This window comes from Canis lupus, chromosome 5 (assembly GCF_048164855.1).
Source record: "Canis lupus baileyi chromosome 5, mCanLup2.hap1, whole genome shotgun sequence".
In the NCBI taxonomy this organism is placed as follows: Eukaryota; Metazoa; Chordata; class Mammalia; order Carnivora; family Canidae; genus Canis; species Canis lupus.
This window is the reverse complement of record NC_132842.1, coordinates 42,952,228-42,964,340: the sequence shown is the minus strand read 5'-3', so window position 1 is coordinate 42,964,340 and position 12,113 is coordinate 42,952,228. Positions and strand designations below refer to the sequence as shown.

General features: G+C 36.8%; 1 protein-coding gene across 1 annotated transcript in view; it reads right to left on the bottom strand.

Moving 5' to 3' along the window:
- SPINK5 (serine peptidase inhibitor Kazal type 5) overlaps positions 1-8,762 on the bottom strand; it is an 80,922-nt gene extending 72,160 nt beyond the window's left edge. Inside the window, exons 1-4 of the mRNA XM_072826416.1 lie at positions 8,624-8,762; positions 7,356-7,381; positions 2,108-2,235; positions 374-446 (exon numbers count right to left, since the gene is read on the bottom strand). Of these exons, the coding sequence (XP_072682517.1) occupies positions 374-446; positions 2,108-2,235; positions 7,356-7,381; positions 8,624-8,678 (282 nt within the window). The 5' untranslated portion in view covers positions 8,679-8,762. The remainder of the gene's footprint in view (positions 1-373; positions 447-2,107; positions 2,236-7,355; positions 7,382-8,623) is intronic.
- Positions 8,763-12,113: the final 3,351 nt, after the last annotated feature.

Here is a 12,113-nt window from a genome sequence, read left to right as displayed (position 1 = left end):
AGTGACACAGAGTGTAAGAATTCTGACATTTGAACTTAGTTCTGAAGTTCCATGACGGCTTTTGTTGAAGCTGAGGCAGGCCAGGAGGGATGAGAAATGGCCATGGAAGGCAGATCTCACACTCCCTCACTCCACCTCCTAGTGTCTGTCAGTGCCCAAAGTGGTTTCTGAGAGTCGGGTCATGGGTTGGGCATATGGACAAGCTGTACCAGATATTTAGCCCACCCCTGGACTAAGCCATGTTCCCTCCCTTCTAAGTAGTTGGCTTCACAACAGGTATGACCTAGTAATTAGGAAACAAACAAACAGTTCTAAGTAGAGTCAGACATAATCTTGAAAGCAGATATGACAAGTTGACTTCAGATAATCTCACCTTGTCTGAGGCAATGGCCCGGGAGGCTCTCGTTAAATAGCTGGCTCTTTTCTGGGATTTTGCTTCTTTCTCCCTGAAAGAGAGTGAGAAGTAGCATAGCTTAGACATGCTTTCCCAATTTCAAGGATAATAATATACATGTCAAACTTAATTTTGACTCTTATCCTCAGCTAACTCTAGTATATCAGAAGTAGAGGTAGATATGTGCAGAAATGACCTAAGTTACCATAAACTCTCCTCAGTGCTGAAAAAAATCTCAGACATGGCTCTACAGAAAGCAGGAATCTCTTCTTTTAACTGCACAACCAACAGACTAGTCCTCCACCCATTTAACTGCTTCCAACATCCCGGTGGTCACCAACTCTAAAAGCCATCTCTACCATCTTTGGAATAGTCTCTTTGAAGGACTATATTCATACTGAACCGAAATCTATCTGCCTGTTTTGGTTCTGGTTCTAAACTCTAAGGTCCCACAGAGCAAATTCAGACATTTGAAGATAGTTTTTATGCCCTGTACATCTCCTTTCCAGTATTAGAAACCAAGTTTACTCCAACATAATTTAAATAGGTAACAAAAATAATAATTGAGTGATTTCAAAGAGATAAGCTACCTTGTATGTTTCAAGACATTTTATTTTTGTTTTAAATTATTTTTCAGTAAATATACTATATTCATATTCATAGCTTTAGTCTCCTATCAGGGCATCCTATATAACAAGAAGGAAGTTTTATAATAAATAATATATCTGCTGGTTTACATTCAGCTTTCAAGAGAATAAGAGAATTGCTCAGCTTGCCCTGGGTCTCCCCCATCCCCATCCCCTAAGTCTTGCCCTTTTCTTCCAACCTCCACAATTTCTTCACTAGGTGCAGCATGATGATTACAGCTTCATTATCCCAAACTTATACACTATGTCAAATTAAATCCCCTGAGACATACCACTTGGCATTTAAAAAGCTAATTATAACATAATTATCTTAAATGGATAAGCTTAGTATTGGCTTGGTATCAGTGTTGAAGTTTTGATAGTGGTCAGAAAACAAAGATGACCTCCTTGTTCAAAAACAAACTAGAACACTTTGAGTTGAGGATTTTTGGTTGATGCCAAGCCTTCTTCCACCTTTGGGTGTCCCTGAAGAGAAGGAAACCAAACTAAGAAGCATTGCATACATGTCGGTGAACTTTCAGGACACTCACCCTTCCGGAGCTGCAGGGAGGTGGAAGCTAAAATCAATTCTTTAGACCATCTTATCCTAGTGTAATCCTAGATGTCTAGAGAAACTGGCAGCTCACAGGGTCAGGGTGTGTCCTGCTTAAATCCTTCTACTGGTTGGCTGCCATAAGGAGAGTTTGATATCATTCCTAGGGAGCTTTTCTCAGGCCTGAGTATACAACAGAGTCAGGGCTTAAGAGACCCAAGAATTCTTTTTTCCCAGAGTTAGGAAACTCAAAGTGGAACTACATCTTCAAAAGACTATTAAGTGTTACAGAAGGTATTAACTCTGGATCCTCTGGAATGTTTTGGAATGCCATTTGAGTGATTATTAAAATTTTTTCAAGTAGGTGGCATTTATCCAACTTCACCTGATAGCAGGTGTCAGACTGATCTGCTAAGCATTTTTATTTAACCTTTCAGATTCAGAAAAATATATTTGACAGAATATAAAAAAAATACATTCACTAGTCCAGAGGATAGCTGGTAACTCAAACACTTAAAGAGAGATTTTACTCACAACATCATTTTGCAGGTGGCACATCTATTGATGAATGCTATTCCATCGGGGCTTTGAAAAAGTTTTTTATCTTGGGAACAAAATAATTTTCCATTTTTCATCAATGCCCGATATTCATTACATGTTTCCTAAGGAAAAGATGAAAAAAAGCATGTTTACTGAAATCTCATCAAAGCAAGACTTTACCTTCTAAGAACTTCTTTGAGCAATATTATTTAATGACCAATACTTGCTTTGTAGAGAAGCCATTCACTCAATTGACACAAATATCACAATCAAAAACAATGACTGGATCATCTGTTGGAGACTGCAAATCTACTTAAAAAGCATTCATCCAAAAACAATTAGTGAAATGGAAAGACCTGACCTTTATTCCAGGGTTGTCTTTTACAAGCCCAATAGCCTTAGCGAATTATCTTCTCAATGGCTAACTTACCCTGTCTGTAAAAATAGAGGATATAATTTCAGATGTTCTGTATGTGTTATGAGGATTAAGTATTGTAAGCATGTAAAACTTTCAAAGTGCTTGATACATAGTAATCAATATTTTACATTATCCTCCTCCCCCTTTCTTTCTCCTTTATTATTGTTGTTGTTATTATTATTGGAATATGACACATATAAAATACCTAGCACACAGTAGGTCAATACTAATTGCTGTCAAAAGGAACATGAAAAGATTGCTGAAAAGGTTAATTCAATATATTTCATGGAAGGCTTGCTATATGTCACTCTTTTCTAGGACCTTAAAACCAATGGTGCATTTGCATTAGCTCTCAAAGTACTGATTTAATGATATATTTCCTATTAGTTTAGAAAATCCACTGGGTCTTTAAAGCAAGCCTTTGGAATCTAAGTTTTGTGAGTTTTTTGGTTTTATTTTGATTTTGCAAAAAAAAAAAAATACTGCTTCAAGGTGTTTGCATCAGGAAAAAAGAAATTAGGGTGTCGGGGTGGCTCAGTTGGTTAAGCAGCTGCCTTTGGCTCAAATCATGATCCCAGGGTCTTGGGATTGAGTCCTGCACTGGGCTCCCTGCTCAGTGGCAAGTTTGCTTCTCCCTCTGCCCCTCCACCCACATGTTTTTTTTTTTTTCCTCTCTCTCTCTCCTCCCTCTCTCCCTCAAATAAATACATAAATAAAAATATTTTTAAAAAATAGAAAAGAAGCAAGAAATTATTATTATTTTGAAAAGAAGAAAGAAATTAAATCAAGCCTTTGCTCTAAATCTGACAAATACAACCTCTTTTAAAGAACTGATTATAGAATTCTGTCCAGCCTCAAAATTAATAAGTTAGGAAACAACAAGTGTTGGTGGGAATGTGGAAAAAGGGGAAACCTAGTACACTACTGGTGGGAATGCAAGCTGGTGCAACCACTCTGGAAAACAGTACAGAGGTTCCTCAAAAAGTTAAAAGTAGAGCTACCCTACAATGCAGCAGTTACACTACTAGGTATATATCCCTAAGATATGAATGCAGTGATAGGAAGGGGCACCTATCCCTCAGTGTTTATAGCAGCAGTATGCACAACAGCCAAACTACGGAAAGAGCCCAGATGTCCATCAACAGATGAATGGATAAAGATATCTATCTATCTATCATCTATCTATCTATCTATCTATCTATCTATCTATCTATCCATCCATCCACAACAGAATATTACTCAGCCATCAAAAAATGAAATCTTGTCATTTGTGATGGAGCTAGAGTGTATTATGCTAAGCGAAATAAGTCAATCAGAGAAAAACAATTATCATATAATTTCACTCATGTGTAGAATTTAAGAAATAAAACAGGAGCACAGAGGAAGGGAGGGAAAAAATAAGTTGTAATCAGAGAGGGAGACAAACATAAAAGACTGCTAACCATAGGAAACAAACAGAGGGGTGCTGGAGGGAAGGAGTTAGGGGATGAAACAACTGCATGATGGGCATTACGGAGAGCACATCACATGATGTAATGAGCACTGCGTGTTAACAAACCACTGAACTCTACCCTTGAAACAATAATATACTACATGTTAATTGAATTAAAAAAAAGAATTCTGTCCAGCTTCCTATATCTTTATAATAATCATTCAATCAGCCAACAAAAACTCATTATGATATTAATTTACTTTGTTAGGTGCCACGGGTATAGCTAGGTGCATGGATATGGCACTAAGGCAGAAGCATTCTTGCCTAAACTGTGCTTACTGTCGAATGGATTATGATGTACTTCACCTCACGTCTTAAACATGGGATGCAGTTGGTAGCACTTGCAGAATGATTAATGGTGAAGAAGAAGAAATAAATAATATCAGAGACCAGCCCTGGGAAATTTTGCTCATGGTGACCTACTAAAATATCTCTAATATTTTTATCACCACCCAGTGATCTTATCTGAGTAGCACAGCAATAATTTTGGGCAACAGCCTGACGACTGGGCCTCTTGTGTCTCAGTCTCTGATTTTACAGTATTTTTTAAAGATTTTATTTATTTATTCATGAGAGACACAGAGAGAGAGAGGCAGAGACATAGGCAGAGGGAGAAGCAGGCTCCATGCAGGGAGCCTGAAGCGGGACTCGATCCCAGGACCTGGGGATCATGCCCTGAGCTGAAGGCAGACACTAAACCACTGAGCCACCCACATGTCCCTCTGATTCTACGGTATCTTATGCCAACATTGCAAGTTACTGCTCAGCTCACCAGATATAACTGATTCTATAAAGTCTAGATAAAACTTTGTCATAGAATCAGAGAAGAGTCTGGTGTTTTTTTGTGATAGAATAATATCCCTTGCGAGGCAGGTCTTAAAGAAAGTATTGAAAACAAAGATTTATGAAGCATTAGAATGAAGCTTTTAAAAGGTTTTAGTGGTCAGTTGAAAAAGAACATTACTAATTAGGATAATTCCTGCATTGGACTTCTCCAGTGTCACAATGAGATGAATGCCTAATTCCTAGAAAGACCCACTTTGTTTTTTTTTTAACAGATGGACAACCAAGACCCAGAGAGAAGGTCAAGATTAATTAGTTTAAGTAGTTAAGATAGAATACAATGCTGTTTTTCTGAGTTACAAAATAATCCAACGTATTCTCTTGGCAAAAACAGGAAAAGGCCATACAAATTGAAAGCAGGAGGTGGGTTTTCTCTCAGGAGGTGGATTTTCTCTCGGAAACAATGTCCTCTCAATTACTGACAAGGGAGGGTTGAAACAGGAACAGATCTACACCAAAACAGCATCCTGAGGTAGGGGGATGACTTTTTAGCAAGTGTTTACTTGCAGTCCACCTTCCAGTCTTTGGCTTATTTCCATTTTGTTTTGTTATTGTTGCTGTTGCTTGTGTTTTCTCCCGGTGTCTCAGAACAACTCAAGCCCTCCAGGGCCCAACTCCTTCCTTCACTGGCCGGGATGTACCCATTGTCCTCTACTGTCCCTCCTCCAATAGCACAATAAAATCCCCCAGGAGCTGGCATCAACCGCACTCTGTGTTAGAGCACTAACAAGGTCCTTTTGGCTTTATAATAACCCTTCTGTGATGACAAATTCACGTATATGGTAAAGATCCTTGGAGATCACCACAGTACTTTTCCATGCTGTGCTGGCTCATGATTGTATCATTCAACATGGTTTTCTGGCACCAGTAAGAACTCAATCTACTGAATTTGGAAAATAAAAATTCCAGCACTGTAAGAAAGACTAAATCAATACTTTTAACTTCTGACAAAATTTACATAGACGGTTGTAAGAAATATTTCCAGACACATAGTTATTTCTTTGTGTTCTTGTTCATACCAACATCAAGGGTGGCTACATTTATTTTAAAAATATTTTCCAGTGAAATAGATTTTAATGGTATAAAAAGTCACAGTTGCAAAATTAGAAATATCCACCAGAATCACCACCCATTATCAAAGACTCTGAAAAAGAAGATTATGGTTTCCTGCACAATAAGATTTATACAATACTCTTCTTTTGCTAGTAAGCAACTAACATGCTAGTAAGCATGTTCTTTGATTCCCCCAAATCCAACTTTTTTTCTACTCTACTCTACTACCCTACTTATCCCATAGTATTCTATATTCCCATAGTAGTTCTTGAGCCTCTCCTTACACAGCAAATTTAGATGAAATAATATAAGCTATGATGAAATTTCCTAGAACATTTCTGAAATGTTTCTTTAAAAAAGTTGTTACAGAAAAATATAGCAAGAGAGTATTTTAACAATAGTTCTATGAGTTTCATTATAGAAAAGGGTTGTTTTATTGTTTTATCATTTTAATGTTCACAGCTTTTAAGAGACATAGCCCATATTTGCTATATATCTAGCACTGTTTAAGTGCTGTATTAATGGCATAGGTGTGTGTGTGTGTGTGTGTGTGTGTGTTTGGCTCTGGACTTATTTTTTCCAAATTGATAAAAAATAACTTCTATAGGAAATTATTCTTTTATTGCTTAAACCAAAGATTTCTAAGTGTTGGCTAAGCACCCTCCTGAATCAAGGCCTCTACCATTCCAGGTTCTTCTATCTTCAGGACTTACTCCCTTCAGATCCTTGTTCTAATACTATCTTTTCAGAGCAAACTTACTTGACTATCCTAAGAAGAACTGATACCACCTCCATCCTCAGAAATTCCTATCTTCCTTCCTCCTTCATTTTCCTCTTAGCACTAATCATTATTTAATGTGCTATATATTTTACTAATTTCTTTATTAACTTATCTGTTTTCCTCCACTAAGGTGTAAGTTCCCCAAGGACAGGATTCTTGTCTATTTTCCTTATTTTCCAATATCCCCAACAACTCAAACAGGGTCTGACTGATAGATGACAGATGCTCACTAAATATTTAGTGAATGAAATATATACACTGACTATATACAAGGTCCAGACAACCCCTTTATCCACAATGGCCACAAGAACACTTATTTCTGCTTTCTATGTCTGTCATGACTTGTCAGTTGTTAAATCGAATAATACTAATTCACTGGTTTGTTTTTGGAATTTTAGAGCACTCCTTTAGCATGACAGATTGCCTCTTGCAGACATCCACCATCATTAATACATGGATAGATGTGTGTGTGTTTGCATGTCCGTGAGTGATTCATGTCTTCCTTCATAAAGACCTGTTTCTGTGTTTTTAACAAAAGCTATTAGTACCTATCAGTATAATATGTATGCATTATTAATGCGAAGGTGTTGGCCACAGGCCATTTTACTTTAGAGATCTTGGAATGGATTCAATGAACAGAAAAAGCAGGACTAACCTGATTTTCATCCTCACTGGCAGCATCTGGGACAAAAATACAGAAACTAAAGTTAAGGGAATGTAAAATATTCAACAAATAAACAATTCACTCAGTGCAGTGCCTGCTTATTTTAATGGCGGCACGTTATAAAACCACAAATTATTTTTGAACACATTAAAATTTACCTTGGCAAACAAAATGAGGGCACTGCACCAGGAAACCAGTACATATGTTCACAGAGGTCTAGTCACTCATAAAGGTCTAATTACTTTGGAAAATAATACTCGTACTTTTTTACCCTCTCAAAATATTTAATTTCAAAGAGATCCTTTCACAGCAAAGTAAAAAGACTTCTTTTAAAATTATAATATAACAAATATCGAATATAGCATATCAATTATAATTTAAAAGTATAATTAATGTAGCATAAAGTTATATTATATATACTCATAAAATGAAATATTTTGAAATCTGTCAACTCTGTCTCCTTATTACCGCTACAAAAATTAGAGATCTGACAAAAATTAAGATTCATTAAAATCATAGGCTATTATACTGTTTCATTAACAGACTGCTTTTTGTATGTACACACTTATCTTAGGAAAGTGAGCATCATTTACGTATAATGATCTTCTGACTCTGAGACCTTCCTTTAAAAAATACAAATGCTTCAGAGCAAGACTGAGTCTGGGCAACTCATGTTCCCTTCAAATTCAAACAGCAGCTGCAAAAACCTACCTTCTACTTCCCACAAAAGTCTCTTAGCCTTTAGGAGAAATGCTTTCAACCCATTTAGGATTTGATAACACAAAATAAAATATTGCTGGAAGGTACTACTACTTTAAAATAAGAATAGATGATTGAAGTTGACTTTTTAATAGCTAGTTCATAAATATAGTATTATTCTTTATAAAATATACATCTAAGTTTTAAATATCTATTATATATGTAATTCTTGTCAGTATGAATTGATATGCTCGGTGAGGGGAAGATGGAGAAGAATCTATTAGCTTTTCAGAACTAATATAGATTTAATAGAAAGAATTCTCATGGATAAAAATTCAGATTACATCAAACTACTTGCCACTTTTAAAGATAACAACATACTTATTAAGCCACATATATAATTCTTCAAAACTCTGTGTCTGGCAAGATATTTCAAGATTATACACACACACGTACATATATACATACAAACATATTAAGAGTAAGGGGAAGGAGACAAGTCCTTGACCAGGACTTTGCCATGTGTGGCAAGAGGCTTAGATTATACGCAAATTGCTCACCTTGTATGAGGCAAAGAGCCAGGGTCAGAAGCATTGGCACTTTGGCTATCTTCATGTTGAAGATGATGTAAGTCGGTTACAAGTCTGATCCTTGCATTGCTCACCAGCTGGTGCTCTAAGACTGAACCCATGGAGATGCAGCTCACTTTTTATATACTGGCAAATACTGGTGACACCCACAACAACAACCAACATTACAAAACCAGTTGTTCTGGGTCATGCTACACTTAATATACTACATCAATTTAGTTTCCATCCTTCAGTATCCTGTCAAGGAGGCAGATTTGAACAGATAGTGTCTATTTCCACAGTTCTAATACGTTTTCATGATACCTCTCCCAAAAGGCAATAGATTAAGCCCAAGAACTTTATTAATGTTTAAAACTCCATACCTCTATGTAAAAACTGAATGTTTCACCAGAACCAGACATATAACTTTGCAGACAAACATGTTTCTAACTGGACTCCTTTCATAAATGGGTGGGGAGGGACGAAGGCAGATGGGCTATCCTACTAGTCAGGTAGAGACTTACAGATTCTCACATCTGGAGAGAGTTGCTTAGAGTAAGAGAAGCTAAAATTCTAGTTGCTTCCATCTGCAAGTGTTTTGAAGTGTCTCAATCCAGTGCCACAGATAATGTACAAGTTAGAGTTAACAAGCCAAAGAGATAACCCAGCAAGATTTTAATTTTGAGTACAGGGGGAGACCAAAATTCAGAGAAGGAACAATGACTTTTCCAAGAGCACACAGTTTAGATGGAAGAGGCAGGGGTGGTACTTTTAACTCCATATACTGCTTCCATCACATATTAGTAAAGGTAGAAACTATGTGAAATCAAAACTTATACATAACACTTAAAGATTCTTTTTTTAAAAAAAGACTTTTATTTATTTATGAGAGACACACAGAGAGAGAAAGGCAAGGACATGGGCGGAGGGAGAAGCAGGCTCCCTGCAGGCAGCCCGATGTGGGACTTGATCCTGGGACTCTTGGATCATTCCCTGACCCAAAGGCAGACGCTCAACTTTTGAGCCACCCAGGCGTCCTAATACTTAAAAATTCTTTTTTTTTCAGAAATATTACTTGATATTTTATATGTAATTGATAATTCAAGTTTCTTTTTTTTTGTAAATTTATTTTTTATTGGTGTTCAATTAACCAACATATAGAATAACACCCAGTGCTCATCCCATCAAGTGCCCCCCTCAGTGCCCATCACCCAGTCACCCCCCCCCCCGCCGCCCACCTCCCCTTCCACCACCCCTAGTTCGTTTCCCAGAGTTAGGAGTCTCTCATGTTTCTGTCTCCCTTTCTGATATTTCCCACTCATTTTTTCACCTTTCCCCTTCCAATACTTAAAAATTCTTAATCTGTAGGACATTTTCTATTCTAAAGTCTTATCTTTTGGTGTAATCAAACATGGTAATCATAAGCATTAGAGACTCAAGCTTTAACTTCCCACAGCCCATCACTCCCCAAACTATATTTTGAAAAATTTGGCTTCATCAGTTTTCCCCTAAATTAAGTTTACTCCTGTATTGACTCACTGTTTAGTCTCCTATGAGGGAAAGAAAGAATAAAATATTTTAAAATACAAATATATCAATGTAACATTTTTCCAGTGAAAGTATCTTCTCCTTAGTTCCTTCTTCCATTTTACAAGTAATGCCTTTTGTCTACCAGCTTATTCTGTTCTAATAGCTCATGAAAGCACCTGAATAATTATGCAAAAATGACCGAAGCCAGAGCCAAATGGTTTGACTCCAGTACTCCAAAGGGTATCCACATCCACAGTGGGGAAAGTCAGGGACTTTATGGGATCAATGTCCTTTGAAAGATTCTTCCAGAAAACTGATCTAAGGCTACCTAATTTGGGGATGATATTAATATTCTGAATACCATCAAAGCCAGAGTATATCCTTTTCTCTTTTTGTGTGAAATAACTTATTTCCTATAGAAGTGTAATCATTGGTTTCAAGGTCTGTGCTTTGTTTCTTTCCAATGGTTTAGTAAAATGAATGTCTATGGAAAGCAAGCTCAAACTACGTTACTGTTACAGATTAGAAAATTAATATCCATCATAGCTTAATAGAAAGAGAATGGAATAAGGAGTCAGGAAATTTGTTTCTATTCCTGTCTTTGCAACTGCACAGCGTAATGGAAATGACCTTGGCTTTGGCGCATGGTACACGTAGTGAACAAATCTTGACTCACAGGTTACTAGCTATGTTGCCTTGGGCAAGTCATTTATTTTTTCTCCGCCTCAGTTTCCCAATATGCTAAATAGGAGTAATGAAATTACATTGTATAATTGTTGTAAGAGTTAGAGGTAATTTGTGTGTGTGTCTGTGTGTGTAAGGCTCAGGCCAATTTTGAATATAGTGATAAGTTTTACTGTTAATGCATGCTGGTTTTGAATTTTTATGTCATTACAATGATGTAGTTGTATTATTGGGTAATTTCTAAGATACCAAGAAAAGTCAACATGTCTTGGACATTGACCTCATCAACGGATTTTAAGCTTCCTCAGCAAGCAATAACACTCCCAACACATTCTGAAGTGAAATTAAAAGTCAAAGTTCTCTTTTTCGTTTTGTTATTCTGTTCTAAACTACAATACCTAAACCAAACCAAAGCATTTGCTGTTTAAAATGTATCAAAGTTATCGCAAGATTTCAATCACCATTGATTAGCTTAGCTTTCTCTGTAAAAGTGTCTTCTGAGTATTGACACACTGGTCCTAATTTTTAATTTTTTATCTGCTCTGTCAGATTATATGAAAAGAGTCCCAAGAATACACTCTATCATTGGTAGTAAGAAAGTTTAGCGCCTTACCATAGAATTGGTGAGCTGTGAAATATGCTCAGATGAACCCTAAACCTAGCCCAATGGATAGTATTCCCACGAGTGGAAGTGGTGTGGGGGTAAAACAAAAGAACCAAGCAATTACTGTAGCTCTAAAGAATCTCTGCTATGAGGAAAGGTTGAGGAGTTGGTCTCCTTACTGGAAAAGTGCTCCTCACCAACACCCAGTATATCCTGAAATGATGAATAAGAGGTCTGGAGCTGAGAGCCATTTCTATGAGGAAAGGGAGCCAAAAGAAGATTCAGTGAGCACCTCCAATATTGGAAGGACAGCTAGCTGTCTCTTGGTATGAGGACTCTTTCTTCATTTCCTTTCAGGAATGTTTTAAATCCAGAGGTGATTCATTACATACTCTGCTAATCACTCCATGTTTCTGAAAACCACAAAATGTAAATTCAGATGAATGGGATTGAGGTTTTAGGAAACTGAGGTTTGGGTTATCAGAGTACTTTTATTGTGTGTGGTTCTGAAAACGATTTCTTCTTTATTGTTATTTTACAATGTACCATGAACATCTCTTTCATGCACAGGAGGGACAATGTCCTACTAACAGAGAATACTGTAGCTGGATCAAAAGGCTGCTGTTAGCAATAGTGACATCTAAAGCAAGTATCAACTTAAGG